This window comes from Typopeltis vanoorti, chromosome 11 (assembly GCF_054136105.1).
Source record: "Typopeltis vanoorti isolate ZY-2024b chromosome 11, IOZ_Tvanoo_1.0, whole genome shotgun sequence".
Taxonomy (NCBI): Eukaryota; Metazoa; Arthropoda; class Arachnida; order Uropygi; family Thelyphonidae; genus Typopeltis; species Typopeltis vanoorti.
In genome coordinates, this window is record NC_143559.1 from 117,199,203 (window position 1) to 117,219,278 (window position 20,076).

Sequence of the window (20,076 nt, forward strand, 5' to 3'; positions counted from 1 at the left end):
TTGAGAACGTTGATTTTGTTTGACAAAATCAATAGTTGCTACAAAAATTCTGAATAATACCAAAAAATATTAAAGTTATGGTAATAATTTAGTATAAGGATAAAAGTTTTTTTTAAAAAAAAAAAAGAATTTAAATGCAATCAAATTAAGCTAGCTAATCAAGGTAAAAATTGGAACTTCATGAACTGTAAAGTTCAGATATTCTCACTAAAAATAAAAATTTTGAATTTATGGTAATAAAAATTATAGCAAAAATCATATTTATGGAATTACAACATTTATTTATTACAAGATTTATGCAACTCCAGCTTTGATTTTTTTAAGTTGCAGTAATAAGCATAATAATTGCAGCTTTAGTTAAAACCTAGAGGCAATAAATAGTAACGATAACTTGCTATGCTTGCTAGCATCCACTTTTTTACTCGGCATTTTATCCTAAAATGACTAGAATCTTGATGCACAAAAAATGAACTGAAAAATCAATTTAATTTATAAATAATAATAAACTTGAAATTCAAATGCTCTATTTATGTGATATAGAAACTGCTCTTACCCAACTAATTAATACAAATAGCAGCAGCACACAAAAAAAACCACTGTTGTCTCTGGAACGTGTTTCAAAACGATCGCTTTAACTCAAAAACTTATTTATTCTGTTTATAATTTCCACTTATTAAACTTCTAGTATACTTGCAAAGAGGTTAGCTAACTCTCTATTAAGTTACTTTTACAAACTGTATATCAACTTCAAATATGCCAATAGATTCTCTTAATGACACTTCTTGTTACTGTTAATCTAAATCTTAATTGTCCAACTAAAACACATTATAAGAGGAATTGTACAAAGGTATATAACTTACAAAAGCTCTGTATCGCACATTCAGTCAAAGGTCTTGCACAAAAAATTCTAAGGCAATTCTTTCATCTCAGATCTTGAGCTTCCTTCAGGAAATCTGGCTTCAGAAATATCTCATCGGGAAAATAGCGGACTGTGAACTGCACCCTGCGGTACTCATACACAGCTCTGGCAAAAAGTTATACTCCCACGGCGAAAAGAAAAACTTCCGAGCGAAGGTACTTCGGGTAATTTGTCTTGCCTTTTCTCCTCTTCTTGGACTTGCCAAAAATGCCTGGACGACTGCCTCCGTTTTCTGCCACCTCCACTAACTCAAATTGCCACCAACTGTCAACCTAGATTCCTCTCTGTCCTGGAAGCTTTTCTCCAGCAATTGGAACATCTCCTTTCAGCAACTTGAAACCTTCTCTTAAGACTGGAACCAGGAAGCTCCTCTCTGGCAACATCTGGAAATGGGAAGCCCCTCTCTCTCTCTCTCTCTCTCTCTAGCGACTTGATCTGGGAAGCTCTATATGCTTGGCTCTGTCCCCTTTTATTATACCTTCTCTGAGATCTCACACAAAGTTTGTAACTCCCAAAGAATTCAGCATGATTCATCTTAAGTTTCAAGTTCGGCCCGCTCTTTGTTCTCTTCTGTGCCTTCTTTTGATTGTAAGTTGCTGACCATCGGAAAGTTGTTTGAACCTTTCTGACTGACTTTGGAGGTGCTTACATGCAGAGCTTGTAAGCCTTTCTCATATACACAAAATTTAGTAAACCTTTCTAATGCCACCATATAGATCTATTACATACAGCTCTGGCTAAAAATATTGCCTTTGTTTTTAACACTCTAACATATTCTTATTAAAGAAATATATACAGTTAATTTCCAAAGGGCTATTTACAAAAATATCTAATACAAAATATACAGAGACAAACAAGGTTATTTTTTACAACATTTTTTATGGGACTTGACCTAAGTAAAAAAATCTATGTAATGCGCTTTGGAATATTTAAGCTACAATTGAGTTTTCACAATATTGATAAGAACAATATCTAAAAGTCCAGGTAGTCCAGCAAAAACCATCTGTGACAAAATGAAACTACTTTATTTATTGAAAAACACAAAAATACAAATTTTTTAAGTATATCTTTATAGAGTTCATAATTAAAAGGACTCTAATAATAATAATAATAGATTTCTACAGATGTGTCTCATCTTGTTTTGGTATTATCAAAATTATCAAGTTATTCTGAAGCATTATGAATTTTGCTATTTTATTATTATGCCGCTAATATTTCTTCAAATGCAGCACTTTTTTTTTTACAATAAAACTGGCTAAGTTATGTTGAATATATCTGTTTGCAAATATACTCAAAATCCCTTTGATCCAATAAAAAGGCAGAATGCTGATGAAACTCCATCAGCATTCTATCTGTTAAAATGCAATTACCCCCTCTCTCCCCGCCGTTAACGGAGTATTGTAGTTATGTGCACTGTATTTCTTGGATTGACCCTTTTTTGCTGCACAATTTACTTATTGTGTCTCTTCCCAAATAAAAAAGAATTTCACATGTGTGAAAAAAATAATCAAAATGTTTGTTTGCACTGGAAATATTATGTCAAATATTTATATTTTTCAAATAACATTTATTGAAATAAATACGACATTTTGCTTCCTTTCTTTGCAAAATAAGATTATATGGGTCGCACATTTCAATTTTAGAAACGATTTTTTTCATGAACAACAAATGGTGTTACACTGCAGTACTCGGGGTTTCCAATTGTGAGTCTTTTTAATTTATATATCCAATGGTATTTTATCAGAGATTCTACGGCTTTGTCTTTTGCTTAAAACTGCAACAGTACAATTACTTTGGAAAAATAACGAATTCAAACAAAAAGAAAGTGCGTACATGTTATCTATCAGTATTTGTGGAGGGGGATAATTTTGGGAGGGGGGTTACCCATTAAAGGCGAATTAATTCTGTTATGAAAATTTTGGAAATAAAATTTCATTTTGACACATGCACCTACACGTTTCAAAAGATAAACTGTTGGGAAAATATCGCTACTTCGAAACTGCCGCATAATAACGAAATTAGCCGAAAATATGTACATAACAGTTGACTTCATAACTGCCATTTATTTTGATTTGTAGTGAGTGATTAGGGGGAGGGGGAAACCAAGAAAGTTGAAATGCAAAAACCTACAGATTACATTATAAAAATTATGCATTGGATGATATGATTCAAGATTTACGTATAACTAACCTTCGAACTAAGATTATGAATAAAATAGGAAACTTAATTTAGAAGAGATGGAGGCTTTATTCATTTTTAGATTCGGATTTTCATGAATTTATAAAATAACTGTTTTATTAAGTTCAATCAAGTTCTTGGAGAATTTTAAAATGTATTGGCGATTAAAATAATTAGCAAAAAAATTGATAGTGACATTGATCTTCCAAAGTGATACAATATGAAGTGAAGAAAGTATGAAAGGATTTCTTATTTTACACTGGCATTAAAAACTACAATTATACGATAAAAACAAGCAGCAAAATGAATATAACTCATAGGCATTTAGTCTGATATAACTTAGATTACGGTTACTGAGCAAAAGGCAAGCAACTGCGTTTCTTGCTAAAAAATTGATAGTGACATTGATCTTCCAAAGTGATACAATATGAAGTGAAGAAAGTATGAAAGGATTTCTTATTTTACACTGGCATTAAAAACTACAATTATACGATAAAAACAAGCAGCAAAATGAATATAACTCATAGGCATTTAGTCTGATATAACTTAGATTACGGTTACTGAGCAAAAGGCAAGCAACTGCGTTTCTTGCTGTAGGCCACAGAACATAGCTACTACGTACGCCAGGTAATGTAGTTAAGTGTTCTTTTCAGCATGAAGGAATTATCGCACCTTCTAATGGACATGACGGTCAAACTACACTTCTTATCCATGTTCTTTCAGCAGGTGGACAGAATTATTATCCAGGTTTGCTGGATGTGTATATACGTCCAGCAAAGAAATGGTACGCTTACATACATGAATTTTATGGAATACCGAGTTTCTGTTAGTTTTATATTCTAAGGAAAGAACAATGTATTTCAAATGGAAGCGGGAAGCCTCACAAAATTTTCAGCAGCCTCTACTTTTTATATTATGAATTTAATATTTAAAAATAAGTATTTTATTTTGCAACTATAACTACGCTGTTTTTTTTTATTGTTCTTTGTGAGGAGTAAGGTTTTAAAATGAGGCCCCCATCTTGGGCCTCATACACTTAATGGTAAATGAGGCCCTGACTAACACACTATAGGTTGATTAAATAACTCCTCATGTATGAGCTCGACATATAAAAAAGAGGTTAATGGCTTCACATCAATTGTCTTAGTATCCCATAATGCAAAGCACACACCCCCTTTCAGACATGTATAATGCTATGCATTACAGGAAGGGCCACTACCAGACTGGTTTCAACTTTTGTTGAAGTCTCATCAGTGACACCTTTTCACTACTTGTATATGGATAATATATGACTACTACATTACTTCGACCTTGGTATTTCTTCTGGGTCTTCTCCCACTGAATGGATCTCAATAAAGGTCAAAAGTAGAGTGGGTAGTGGCCCTTCCTGTAATGCATAGCATTATACACATCTCAATGTGTGTGTGCGCACTCACGCGCACGTGTGAATATAATTTCTTGGCATCTTTAATTTATAGTGTAATGAAGTGAACTTTCAGCATAATATATTAACCATTATATAAAAGAATCACAATTCCTTTTCAATAATTTAAGAAATTTTAACTTTATTAGAACTAATTTAAGAAATTTTAACTTTATTAGAAATAATTTAATCAACTTGCCTTCTTCAGTTTTTGTGATGCCAGTCATAATAGGAAGTGAGATAATAATCATGCCTGTAGCACTCCATAAGTATTTCATAAGAAACTGCTCTAACATAACATACCACAGTCGCTTATTAAAAATGACATTCATTTGTCTTGCTAGAGCTTTATAACTTTTCTGTAATACTGTCTGCTCTACCTATAAAATAAATTTAATTATGAAAGAACACGAAAAATATATCATAAAATAAGTTGTCTTAAATGGGATCATTTTCAAAAAAAAAAAGTGAAAAGAACTGTATTAAACATAACTATTATTAACAAATTCCATGGAGTTAGAACACTCATCTTGGGAGCTGCTACTCAACCAGTTAACATGTTTCACAATGTATCTTAAACTCATTGACTATTTGCAATGCAGTGAACTAATCTAATCCTCTTCATATAAAAATCTACTCCTCACTCCCACATTTGTACTTCTAAGGAAGGCTTTTGTTCATATGAATGGATGGAGATGTTTTCTCTACATCCATTCATATGAACAATATCCTATACGTGTCATGTTGGAGGTTTAATGGAATATTTACAGCACTAGGAAAGGATTGAAAACTAATTTTAATGCTTCCAATATTTCATCTCACACATCTTCAGGATTACAAATATCTTGTAATACACACACAATGACAACACAATACTAAATGAAACATGTGGGTGACTCTAAAGTCCTATCTAGGTGGTGTGCCCTCTGTGGGCATTTGTGGATGGCCTAGGGTGTAAAGCGGGACCTCTGACAATTATTGTTTCCCAAATTTTGGAAAGTTTTATGCATCCATATTTATTTAAATTCGGTTGATTTCTGAACCTGTGTGCTGCTTTCTGAGTTGATTTCTGAATGCTGCTGCAGATTCTAAAAATAGTCTTTCCTTTTTGAATTTACTATGGTGGAGTACAGTTTTCTTCCAGGAGATTCTGTGGATTGTATCCAATAGGTCTGCATGGTCAGATTGATCATAGTAATGATTGCAGATGTATGATTTGTGTTTTTCTAAACAGATGATTGTTGCTCTATCTGTCTGTCTGAAGTAAGCTAGCTTGCTGGAACAGAGTACTTTATATACTCCATGCACTGAGAGAGGAAAGAGATGATCTTTGGTAGAACGGATAAGGGTAGCAAGTTTCCATTGGAACTTAAAAACTGTGTAGAGATTGTACTTTTTTTTAAAGACCTGGTTATTTTTTTCTGATGTGCCACAGATGTAGGGGATGGTGATGGCCTTTCTGAAATCCTTCTGGAGTGATGGTGGGGAGGAATTGATTATTTTTTTAATTCTTAATCACAGTAGCCATTGGAAAGGAATGTGTTGTGTATGTGGTTGAGTTTGGTTGAAAGAGAGGTTATACTGGTTCTCTCCAAGAGTTTTTAATAATGCCATGTTTGTGAATGTATCTGCCTGTGTGAGTGGGTTTTCTATATACAATGAAGGAAAGGTTACCATTAAGAAGGTGTGTTACTAATGTGTCTAGGAAGGGGAAACTGGATTCTTACTATTGAGGTAGACTATTGAGGTGACTGAGGAAAGGGTCTAATGTGCCTGGGTCATTAGGCCAAACACATCATCTACATATCTTAGCCAGATAGAAGGTTTGAGAGAGGCTGAGTCTATGGCTTGTTTTTCAAAATTTTCCATGTAAAAATTGTAAAGAGGGAGATGAGAGGGAGAAAACCCATAGCAATTCCCACTATCTGTTTGTAAATTTTTCTTCCAAGAAAAATAAACAGAATTGATGGTGCAAAGGAAAAGAGATCTAAGGTATCAGAAAGAAAAACTTTTTTTAAGATCACTCAAGTATGACAATAACAATAAAATAAAGAAAGAGATTCAGATTTCTGAGACCAGTCAGGACTAAAACTAGATTTGATGCAGTATTCCTTGAAAGATGATGACATATGATACCTTCAGACCCGTTCAAATATTTTAACCACACATTCCTCAATAAATCACACTCACATGCCTTGAAAATCACAATGTTACACAAGGACAATTAATAAATAACAATTTAAAATTTTACTGTTAGTACTAACTAATTCATGATAAAATATTCCAAAAATCTATGAAAATGACACATATCTGATTTAAAAACTTTATATGACTGGAAGGGTTTGAATGGGGGGGGGGGGGGTAAGCACTTCAAATATTATTCATCTAAATTATTTTCAGTTGCAAAGCTTCAATTTGGAGTGCTCAAAAGTATTTGTTAGATGTCTGGGATAAAAACTTGATTTTAATTAATGATAATTTTCAAAAATGTTGATTCTTTCTTTCAGGGTTGCATGGTGATCAGCAGTCATTATGAATAACTATGGAGACACATTAGTATGTTTAAGAATTTACTTTAATTAAAATTAAAATAAAATTTCACGTTTCGACCTTTATATCAAGGTCATCTTCAGTAATACATATGTATTATATACTGCAGATCACAAGCTACATTGGCACATACTAGAGTGGACTGAGAATAATTGCTTCCACCACTCTCCAAGCAAAGAATCTTGTCCACACATCCTTATTAATGACACTCTTATACAACTTCCAGAGGTCACCTCTTGTTTTCTCCCACTTTTATGTATTGAAAAATTTCTTTTGTGTCAATCTTATAGAATCCCTTTAGTAACTTATAAGTTTCTATTATGTCCCCTCTCTTCAGCCTGTCAACTAACCTCTACAAAGCACAAACACCTTCAATCAATTCTCATAGGGAGTAAGCATTATTATTATTATTACATGACACCTCCAAGGACTCATAAAGGAAGGACACTCCACTCTGCCACACACACACACACCATTTCTCTCCTACTACACACAACTACTATCAACACAATCTACCACCCATCATCACCACCACCAACAGTATTTTTTCTCTGTAAATTGCATGTGTTCTGAAGACTGATTTGCTGGTACGCAGGATGAAAAGCCTGAGTTTCAGGGAGAAAAAACCCTGCTACCACCATATGAGATCGGCACAAACTGACCTTCAAATGAAAAAGTTCATATAAAGATTCTTCTCGTAATGACAAGAATCAAACTTAGGCCTTTATCAATTGGAGGACCAATATTCTGTCATTCTTCCAAATCCTCTATGCAGGCACTTATTCCACATTCATTCATTTATTCATTCCACAGATTTATCACTTGTCTCTGTGTGTTAAGGCTTAAGTGCTGGGAAGAACTCATGTTGGAGGCTTAATGGAGTGAAAAAGAACTGAGAAAGAGAAAATATTTAATTCTTTCAATATTTCATCTTAGTCACAGCAGCATCTTCAGGGAGTACAATGTGAAACTTGTAACATACACACAAAGGCAACAAAACTAAGTGAAGCACATGGACAAAAAACTAGTCCTAACTAGGTTTAGCATCCTCTGTTGGTACATGTTAGTAGCTTAGGATGTAAACTGGGTTTCTAAGTATTAGTGTTTCCTATATTTTTGGAAGTTTCATCCAACTTCAGGTTAGGCTGATTTTTGAGACTGCAGATTCTAAAAACAGTCCTTCTCCTTTAAATTTACTGCAATGGTGCATGATGGTCTTTTTCCAATTAATTCTATGGGCCATATCCATTTCCTGTGTCTGCAAGGCATACACAAGAAACCCACTCACACCAGTAGATATATTCAAACTTTCTCATCACGTCCCCTCATCATTAGAACACTCACCTACAGTTAGTTATAGCCTTTGTTATAATGAGGCCTCTCTGTCTTACAGCAGAAGTTAATCAACCTGTCTATTTAATGGCTACACTTCCCACAGAATAAAAAAAATAAATAAATATAAATAATAAACAATCCTTCCTCCAATCCATGACCTTCTCTTCAGAAGGATTTTAGTAATGCCATCACCATTCCCTACATTCAAGGCATGTCAGAAAGAAATAACTAGAATCTTAAAAGCAATATAACCTCTCCACAGCTTTCAAGCTCTACTTGAAACAAGTTACCCTGATTCATTCTCACACGAAGAACCAACTCCGTCCTCTCTCAGTTCCTGGTGTATAAGAGTTCCCTGTTCTTGCAAGTTGGCCTACTATGAACAGGTAGGAAAATCAGCCATCATTCACCTAGAACAGAGATTCCCAAAGAGTGGCTTGCAAGCTAATTTTGGGTGGGTTGCATTAAATATTAAAATATGAGAGTAGTTTACATGTTCATTAGGAGAGTTTTACTCATCGAGAATTGTCGGATGAACAATTCAAACTCGATTCAGTTAAAGATCACATGAGAATTACTATTTCTGTCTAGTTTCTCTCAGCTTGCAGATCTATATCAAATCAATTATGAATTAACGAAATGCCTGAGGGGATAGAAGATCAGCTTATCAACAGAGTTAAGGTGAGTAATTTTTTTTTTTCACTGCAAGTGGATGAGTCAATAGATAGGTTTGTCCCAATTGATTGTCTTTATCCATTTTATATGGAACAATATCAAACCTTTTAAAATATGCATTACAAGCAAGTGGGTTGTGAAAAATTACCGTTTTCAAAAGTGGGTCACGACCCATAAAAGTTTGGGAAGCCCTGACCTAGAAGAACATAAAAAATATGTCTGTGGTCATGATTATGGTCAAGTGGTGGCCTTGCAGACTATGCTTTGGATATGGTTCACGGAATTAACTGGAAAAGATCACTTTGTAGCAAATTTAGAAAAGAAAGTATTTTTAGAATCTGCAGTTGTTCTCAAAAATCAGCCTAACCTGAATAAATATCAAAAACACTAATATCTTGAGATCCCAGTTTACATCCTACACAGAGGGCATCCCACCTAGTTAGGTCTAGTTTTTCGTTCATGATTCACTTAGTTTTCTTGCCTATATGTGTGTGTTATAAGTCTCATGTGCTTTCTGAAGATGTCTGTGATCAAGCCAAAATATTGCAAGAATTCAATATTTTTAATTCTTTGTTGTTTCATTTCCTTAAGCCTTCAATATGAGGGATTACTCTTCTTTGAATTCTCTCCACCACCACCACCTCATAATCCCCAAAACTCCAGGTGACCAAATCTGTGCACAATCAAGATGTGGGTATATATCCTTATTATTATACAGTCACCTCCATGGAATCCAAAGACCCATCGCTTAATTATAAATAAGCTTATTATGTGGTACCCCTCCATGAAATCCTAGGACTTTTAGCAGTAGGCAACTCTATATAATAATTCACCACACGAACGTATGTGTGTTATAGTGTATATTATAGCGTATCTGGTTTGTCTAAATATTTAATTAAGAAAAATCCATACGATCTCTGTATCAGATGATCTGCAAATGAAAACGCCCACGGAACAATTCCTCGAATCGTGACGAAAAACGAACGCCGGGCGCATGAATCCCGTTCTTCAAACTGAGATGCAGAGACACCAAAACATAATTCATTAAGAGTTTAATTCGTTCTGTCAGCAGACAATGTGTTAACAGTACTGAAAAAATAATATATAAATGTGAATTACAATTTGACTATCGAATAACATCTTTCGTAAATGATAGTCTGGATACCGCTACCGGATTTTCAATGGAATAAAAAGTAGAATTCAGCAGAAAGATGCAAAATTAGGCTATCGAAGTTCACTCAGCATTTCTCCCCTTACTATCAGGATACAAAATAAGACGTCGCCAACTTTTCTATAAATACTGTTGGGTGGGTTTCAGGCATGGATTATTTATTATAAATCGTGACAGAATTCTTTCGATTGGTGCGGTCTAATTATTTTCTCCTGAATGTCAAACATTAATCATCAAACTTCCACTAAAATCTTGACGGATTGCCAAAAAACAAGCTTAACGTTCAAACTAATGATCCTTCAAATATCACACGCGATATCTGGATTGATATTTAAGCGTATAAGGATAACGTTAAAAATACATTTACAATCTGAAACCGTATCTGAAGGTAACTCGCTTTCACATTTGTGCAAGTATTTAGGCAATTACCGTGAAGATACCGTAATAAGTAAGCGGTAAAAATAGAATGCATTAGTCATGTGTGCTTCTCACCTTTATCTTTCTACTAATGTTTAATATATGACGTTAAAATGATTAAATATTTAGCTGCAGTAGTCTGAATTCGCAGCTCGGAGAAACAAGAATACCAAGTCGAACAAGTCTGGTGTGTTGAATAGTTTGAGATAACGACCACCTTTTTTTGTGGAGAAAAGCCAAATATGACGCATAAACTAGGTATTCAATTCATTGCAATAAAGAATACAAATATCAATAATTAGATTTATGAATTATTTTTGACCACAGTTTTTAAATTGTGCTTGAACTAAGATATGTCAGAAATACATCTTTCCGACCTATGGTAAGTTTTTCTTTTCTTTTTAATATGTAGAAATCCCACCGAAGAGAGGGTGAGGACTTGTGTTACACTGGCACCATTAGTAGACTTGAAAGAAAAAGAATGTTATTTATTTTTAAAACTTTTTTTTTTTTTTTTTGGTTGCAGCTGGAAGTCTGGTCTACAAGATGAGGAAGTTTAAAGCTCGATTATACAAACTCACAGAGCATAGTGTCACAACTTTTGAAAAGAGACGTGAAATAAGAGATGAAGACTCGGGTGAAATTAGTTCATGGATGTATCACTAAACAAGAGCAAATTTATAACCGGCTCGTTGGTCTAGGGGTATGATTCTCGCTTAGGGTGCGAGAGGTCCCGGGTTCAAATCCCGGGCAAGCCCACAAAATTTTGGACTAGGGGACATCCATGGAAACTGGGCAAAAGTGTGGTTAGTAAAGGTGTTAGAGCTGGGTTCTTTACTTTTAGAGTAGTGAATGAGTGGAATGCGCTCCCTGAGTCTGTGGTGGATGCTGTGACAGTGAATGAGTTTAAGGCGAGGTATGATAGATACTGTATGAATGTCAAATAGTTGTGATGAATATGACTTGGGGCCTCCCTCGATGAGTCCAATGACTCCCTGGAGTTGCCCGTAATAATAGTAATAATAAATGTACAGTGTGTGGTGCCTGGGATTTCGATGGTATTACCTACGAAGAAACCGAGGCTAGGATACCAGTGTATATCTTTACATGCATTCTCTAGTTTGGTTTCTGGGAGAAAAAAACCTTATCCAATGTATGAGATCAGCTAACTTGTCTTCAGCTGAAAAACTTACACGATGAAGGTTCTCAAAATGAATGCGAACACAGGTCTTTCCAATCGAAAAAGTCGCGTCGTCTTCGCAATCAGCCCTTACTGCTCTATTGGACAGCATAAAATATTTGCAAAGAAGTTCATAGAAATTTACCTCCCCAATCATGAAAGCGACACTCAAATTACTAGGCACAATACCATCTAGAGTAGAGAAATAAGCCCAGTTTTGTGGATGTTAAGATAGTTATGCTATACCTTTACATCAGGAAAAAATTGCAACTACCGTTACTCCAGAAAGAGATCTCTCTTCTTGACCGAGGTCTTGGAGGGAATCAAACATAACATCAGGAAATGAGGTGTTTTTTTTTTTTGTTTCGTGAAATAAGACAATGTTAAACGTAAAAATTAAAACTGAGCAGGTTCTTTTCCCACTGCATTTAGAGACAGAGATATTTGTGTTCTTGCAGCCTTCTATCACAGCTTTGCTAACAAAATTTTCAGAATGCAAAATAGAGCAAAGTGCTGGTATTTGCAAAGTTATGAATGGGGTTAACAGTAATTCATGCGCAGAAGGTATGCCTGCAAAGGAACAGAGCCTCGGGACACTCTTGCACTGAAGTCCAAGCATATCTTTGCAGATGGCAACAGAATAATGACCAGCAGAATGATCTGTAGAACAAAAATCCATTAATTAAAAAAGTAACAAAATTCAATCACATCTGCAGCTTTAACACATATGTAATCGATGTTCACAACCACTTATAAACAACTAAATGACTGAGTGACTTGCATCTAACCTTTCCTGTCTCAAATGAAAAACATCCACAGCCTTCCGTTTTTATCCAACAAAATGCTCAATACCCTTTTAAGCTCAAAACGTTAGTTCTCACCCACATAAATATTGATACTTTATAAAATTCAATCCCATCCAGCTTTAAAATACTGTTCTCACATACAGAATAGTGCACTAAAATCCTCCCTAAAACTTCCCCATGTCCCTAATGCAATCCAGAAGACAGCAATCCAGTTAAGAGATACTCCCCCCCCCTTCTATTCTACCAAACACTCACTCCAATAAAATTCGGTTTCTGCCTTCATGCCTTTTCAATGCATATTTTTATAGATGCTGTTTTTTCCCCATCATTCCAATTGCTTCTACATCATTTCTATTGTAAGTAGAAATATTGTCTTCCTCGCCATTTTCCCACAGGAATAAATAACCTTCAGATGTTCGAGAAACATCAAGATATTTCTTCTGTCTCCTTATCCACACACACAGCAGTAAGGCAATAGATTTTGCAACTTTCTCTCGGGAATAGCATATACAGGTAAGTTCAGATAAAATTAATTCTTATAGACTGTATATATTGTATTATACAGTACCTACTATACTGTTATACTGTATTATAGAATAGACTGTAAGTATATTATAGAACGTACAATCCATTCAGTATCGAAGCATACACTGTTTTAAACGAAAGAACCTGGAAGAATGTGACGATATTCTGAAATGTGTAGTACCGTACAGTTAAGATTTGAGTTACAAATTTATAACACTGGTTTGGTAAATGGCGGAAATATTCATTGAGCATCTTTTTTTCTTTTTAAGTAACTCGGAGTTTTCGAGGATATTTGTTATCTCAGGATAAATATTATCGATTAATGCAAACTGTAATAAAGAAACCTTTTTGAATAAGTATTTTAATAATTACATACATTTAAAGTGGTAGTTTTACTATGTTGGCTTTGGAAAATCTGATTATGGGAAATTAACAAATCTTAATTTTAGTTGTTTTTTTTTAATTAAATTTTGTTAGTTCTTAAATAGAGTATATTTTATGAATAATATCACACAGGCACTTTAGAAATTATTTTAAATATTTTTTTTTCCTCAGGTTCTTATTTTCTAAGGATATATAAAAATACAAAATATATATCTCATCTCCCTTTTTACCCTCTTTTACCTTGCGGTGTCGAGGGTTTATTAATCATCGGACCTCAAACCGTTCACAGCCCTACGCCCCGGTGTATCATATGTCCTGTAGTATTGAGTTTTCAAGACCGGCTTGCCTGCTTTGCGGGATGAAAAACCCCAGGATAAACTGGGGGGGGGGGGGGGGTCCCACTGTCGACGCCCAAGACCGGCTAACGTAGCTATGGCTGAGGAAGATCCTCACGTCACCGACGAGAATCGAACCTAGGACACTCCTTCCTCAGGCATATGGTTGAGAAGCGCACAGCCACTAAGCTAACCGCGCGGACTTTTTTTTTACAAAATATATATGTAATTCATAAAAATGGCAGGAAAAATTCCACGGTACAAATGTACTATAGATTTATTAATAACCTTTCAAGGATGGCAAACCACAAAAAATATATATATATATGTGGTTTCTATCCTTTTGGCTGGCTTGTCTGTTGTGTTGGACGAAACCAGATCTTTTTTCCATTCGGAGAAGGGGGGGGGGGGGAGAGTGTCGAGTCATTCCTTGATTATGCAACGTAAGTTGCATCAATGTATATCACGCCCAGAAAAAGGTGTTCCGTGACGAAATTAGTTCAGGAAATAAATACTACTAAGTGCTAAACAAACACTGCTACAGTAGTTATAAAAGGCACCTTTATTCAGTTTCCATTCTCTTTATATTTCAGTGAACACGCACGCACAGTTGCAGTTTAAAATGTGGGTCACAATAAATGAAAACAGGAAAAGAAAAATAACGATTATAATTCGGACACTGCTCTGAAGAGCATGTTTTTACGTTACAGACTTTGTTGGCTATATATATATATAGCCAACAAATTAGATCCAGCTGTGGAAAGACTTTCCGTAGACAGCTGGTTAGCAGCCAACGAATTACACCTGCCGAAAAACATGAAATGATTTGCAGAAGTATACAACAGAATCTATCTATATCCCAAGTATTTTTATAGGATACCAAATGATACATTACTGATACCAAAAGGTATCATTAGGGAACAATGCCACACAGCTAACGAGAATTATTCAGTCGTCCATATAACACCTTCAAAGATTAACCAAATATGACAGCAAATAAGAAAAATTTCGCAACACAGCGAATCCCGGCAATTCCTCATGACCAGAAATAATGCTGCATGGTTTTCTTTGTTGATATTTCAAAAGTTGCAGTAACATATCCATTTTTTTTTCGGATTTATTTTTTTAAAGGCCCATATTCACAAAATTATGACTTCTTTGTTTCGAATAAACCTATAGTACTGAGTAGTATCTTCAATAGTATTACTCGGTACCGCCATGAAGTCCAGGAGCCACTGCCGTAAACTCATTCAGAACATTAAGTTATTTACAGTAAAGTTCAGCAACTACCAGAGAATTTTCTCTCGATAATACACATATTGTCGTACCGCTCCTCGAAATCATTCGCTGTCATGCACTAAACATTTCTACTGGCAACATGTTTAATTCGCCATTAAAAACCTGCTATGTCCTTGCTTACAGCAAGAGGTTCTTTTTCCTCTAAACTATGCGTTGAAATATCTGCCTTGTATACATGGACAGGTAAGCAGAGTTTATAATTTAATAAGGATAAATGCAGGTATATTCGATTCAGTAAGAAAATAATATTAGAATTAATATAGGAATGAACTTCAAAGAAGTTAATACCCAAATCTTTGTATTTATTTCGGTTGATAAAGAATTTAAGTTGCCGAATCACATTAGTAACGCGACTAACAAAACACAGACTGCAAAAGAAAGGAAATAATAATATCATTATGCAAATCTTTAAAGAAGCAAGCCAATGTTGGATCATGACTCATTCCTTTACTCGCTAAGGATTTTATCAGAAGTCAAGAAAGCAGAGTATTCAAAGAAGAGACCAAGTGTGTAGAAAGAGAGACTGTATCATGATAGCTACGAGAATAGATTGGACAGTTGTAATCTGATGAATTTATCCAACAGGAGGCCGTGGAGATTTAAGTGAAGTTTATAAGTTAATTCAGTTAACTTATAAACTTCATAATTCATGAATAAGTTAATTCATGTATAAGAGAGAGCAAGAATTTACTGTATTTGCCTGTGAACCAGGTTCTGTCGCATAACAAAATAAAAAGATACTGAAAAAAAGAACAAATATACAAACAGTCAAATAAACAGTAAAAAAAAAAAAAGAAAGAAAGAAAGAAAGAACAAAGTTCCCTTTATTTTTATTACTGTTAGGGTAGAAAATGTGTGGAATGGACTTGCCTTCATCAACGCGTTATAGGAGCGGTGAATTTATATAACTTATGATCCGAATGCCTTAATTAAAATTAATGTATAACAATTAATTATAGCGATTACTATACATCTATGTATAAATATGGAGAAAATAAAATTCGCTAACACCTTTAATTCCCCACAGGGAAAAGGCGAAATCATTTTGACAACTAACTTTTGAAGACTGGTGACAACCAATTTCCATCCTTAGCTAATCAGAGATAGCTGGCTCATGATTATCAATGATTCTAATAAGCATCTCGGAAAGAATGAACTGCCGCCATATCTACAGTTGATTTTCTTGCGTTGCTAGATTAAAAACGAGGATTTCAGGGGGAGAGAAAGTTCTGCTTGCCCGTGGCAGAGATCTTACTCGTTAACAGGTCGGAGAAAGGCTTAAAAAAATTCGCCTAATCGAGGGCGTTGAAAATGTGTGTTAAATATATATTAAAGCAGCCTGCAAATAAGATTGAAAGTTATTTTAAATTGGGATTTTCATTTGAATTTATTGATGATTTTTTAACATTTCACTGTCAATATATAACTCTTTCTTAGGAAGGCCTAGTACTTTGAATGTGTCTGTCGAAGATTCGAAGAAGCCCGGAGAAGACATCCAATGAAACAGCTATACTGGCTACAGTAGACCCAATAATCGCTTCTATGCAACTGGAAGACTGGGACTTCAAACACACGGTTCTTCTCTATCGCTGGACTCCTCACTGATTTCCTGAACAAGGATGTAGCTGTTAAATGGAACGAAGACGAGTTTCCAGTCAGTAAAAAAAGACCGTTCAATGCATGCGTTATCAACAACATTGCAGAAAGAGGCGTGGCCCTGATGGACGAATGCAACAAATTTGCACGCCAACGATGAAGATAGAAACAGTTTCTCTTGTTGATCGTAAGTGCCTACAAGAAGTATCCCCGACTGCAAGCAATGCTGGTAAAATTACAACAAAACCAGTAAAGTTTAGAATTTGTAAACTTAGTATAAAATCTAAAAAAAAAAAAGTCACTTGGGACACCAAAGTAGATTTTAAAATAAAAAAAGCAAATGGAGTTATTTTATTGGGAGTGATAAAACTAACCGTCGCGACTCCTAAATATACTGTAAACCGTTACAAAATTTCAGATTTTTATTCGTATTATTGTAAAAACATTGAGTATGTGCCTCATACGAAATTCAAAACATTTAAATTTCGTATTTTTAAAATACCAAATTTTCAAATTTGTCTATATATATATATACACAGTAAAACCCCGTTTTTACGTTCCCGCAATTTACGTCATTTTCCGTTGGTCCCGTCTTAAGGCCTATTCTTACGATATATAGTTTCCCCGCCATTAACAACTTGTTGTGGACGTTATTTCCCGTGATTTGCGTTTTTTTCTCTGGTGGCAATACCGATTTTCGAATCAATTTCCGCGGAAATCTGCGCATTTCCGTTCCCAGATGAAGTTGCTTTCCGCTGTAGTTTCGTTTCCGCCATCACGGTGACCTGCACGCTTGCAGCAGTAATGTAGTGATGAGCGATACCGTGATTTTTCAATCACAGTACGAATTGATATTGAAGAATTTCTGCTACATAATTTAGCGTGTGAAAGTTGCTTTCAAGTTGCGGTGGGATTATCCATGTTAGTAACATGGAGGAAAAAAAGGCAGAAAATGTATTTCGGTAGAAGAAAAGATGGCAATTCTGCGACGTGTAGATTGGCATGCCGGAACATGTGTGCATTTAGCAAAAGATCTTGGACTCTCCGTGTCCACTTTGAACACGATAGTAAAAAACAGGTCAAGCATTGAACTCAATGCAAAGCAATCTGGTGCTTTGTCAAAAAAAAAAAAAAAAAAAAGCAAAAACAATCAACAATTAACTAACGATTTTTTTAAATAGACAAATGTAAGTAATTGTAAATTCATTTATTTTCAATTATTAAATTTTATAATCGAGTATGTAGACTCACATACTAGCAGTAAGTCATCTTTTAGCCTTTTTTTAATGTTTTTTTTTTACATTTCCTGCTATTTACACTTTTTTCCATCAGTCCCCTGAAAAGTGTAAAAAAAGGGAGTTTTACTGTGTGTGTGTATATATATATATAGCATTTGTCCATCCATGGTGTCAGCTTAGCTAATTCCTAACGAAAGGATCACAAAACGCATAGCTAGGGATTAAAGAAGTTATAATCGAATTAATTAAAACATGCCGATTATCATATCGCACTTGATGATAATTAACAGTACAATTAATATTAAAAATATCTATAAACCTCAACCAGCTGCTACACTTGGATATCTTGTTAACAATGCAATACATCAAGTATAGCAGCAATTCGTAAGGACGGGCAACCAAGTTTAGTCAATTTAGTCTAAAATCGACTGCTTAGAAGAGATGCTGAATTTAATCTAGCCAGAAAATAATAAGTCACAGCTATTCTGGTCCTTGCTCGTAGCACTAAATCAGTTGCTAAAATTAAAAATGTTAATAATGAAATACTCTCGCATTCCACATTAATAATTTAAAAAAGCCTCCGTGGCGCAATTGGAAGAACGACGGTACATTGCGCCCTTCAAATGGAAAAGGCCTAAGCTCGAGTCTCGTCATGATGGGAGAAATCTTTTTGTGGACTTTTTCAATCGAAGGTGAGTTAGCCGATCTCATACGGAGGTAGCAGGGTTTTTCTCCCGGAAACTCGGGTTTTTCATCCCATATACAGACAAATCGGCCCTTCAGAACACATGCAATTTACAGACAAAAAAATACTAGCTGTGATGGTGGTGGGCAGTAGATGGCGCTGATGTAGATGATGGCTAGTATAGTACGCCCACAGATACGAGACCCTTCGACACTTCTGCGCATTTCAAAAGGAGAATCCATTCCGATAATAGGGTAATCAATTCGTATTGTGGGATGAGTGTTTATTATTACACGTCGAAAAATTAACTTCTCTTTTATGATCATTGCAGTTTTAAAAGTGGTAACTATTTGGTTGTATAACAGTTGGAAAATTTTACGTATAAAGCACATGAGTTCGCGTGTTGGTGACCAATTCGTACATCGCCTTATTTCTTTCTTCCCTTCAACATGAATTGATTCTTCTTGGCAGTCTGCCAACGACAGCTCTCGCTTATGTGGTTGGACTATAGAGGTTCGGTGTAGTGCTGAAGACGGAGAGTTGTACAATGGGTGTCCTCCCGCGATGAGTCTTCGGACTCCTTGGAGGTGTCACGAATAATAATAATAATAAATACAGTATATTTAGAAACGGACACAGTAAAACAAGAAAATGCATAAATTCTTGTGGTGAGTGGATTTTGCAGTTTTTGAGGACAGCACATCATTGCAGTCTGTGTGATCAGTGTATGTCTGTTAATTGCGTGTGTTCCCTAGCACGCTTTGCCTGTTTTGAGCATGAAGAATCTTTCGTTTCTTCGAATAATTCACTAAACTTCCCCCCCCCCCAACTAAAGTGATTAGTTAGGGGGGGGGAGAGAAAACTTGTTCTATGAAATTTGGGGTTGTACCGTGAAGCTGTATGTATTTCAACAGATTTAGTAGAAAGTGGACGAATTATTGAGTATTTCATAGGTACGTTTGCCTTGGAAATATTTAATGAACATAAATACTGCAGCAATCAAACGCATGTATGTGAAAGTGGGTAGTGCAAGTTGGTAAGTGGATTATTAATCAAGACGATTGCTCTCTTTTTGTACTGAGTCAAGTATTTTCAGAGAGCTCTTCAGGCCCATCCCAAATGTGAGAGCAGTATTCAACAGTTGGGAGAATTTGTGATTTGTATAAGGTTAACAGCTGTTTTGGGGTGAAGTAACACCTTAAGCGAAATCATAGTTTTTTGGTTTTGTTTTTTTGGAAGCCGAGGATACTAAAGAGGCTTGATATCAAGGGAATTCCAAGACGAGAAGTTTTAGCTTCCTTAAATATCAGTTGTCAGAAGTTAATACTGGAAGAAAATGGTTCTTTTGGGGAATGGGGGG

General features: G+C 35.2%; 1 protein-coding gene and 1 non-coding gene across 2 annotated transcripts in view; one reads left to right on the plus strand and one right to left on the minus strand.

The window, feature by feature from the left end:
• Positions 1-20,076, minus strand: part of LOC150101977 (ATP-binding cassette sub-family D member 2-like) — a 225,299-nt gene that overhangs the window by 102,510 nt on the left and 102,713 nt on the right. Inside the window, exon 2 of the mRNA XM_090400540.1 lies at positions 4,720-4,900. Coding sequence (XP_090256666.1) covers positions 4,720-4,900 — 181 coding nt within the window. The remainder of the gene's footprint in view (positions 1-4,719; positions 4,901-20,076) is intronic.
• On the plus strand, positions 11,355-11,426 carry TRNAP-AGG (transfer RNA proline (anticodon AGG)). Its single transcript has one exon. It is a non-coding gene; the product is annotated as a tRNA-Pro (tRNA).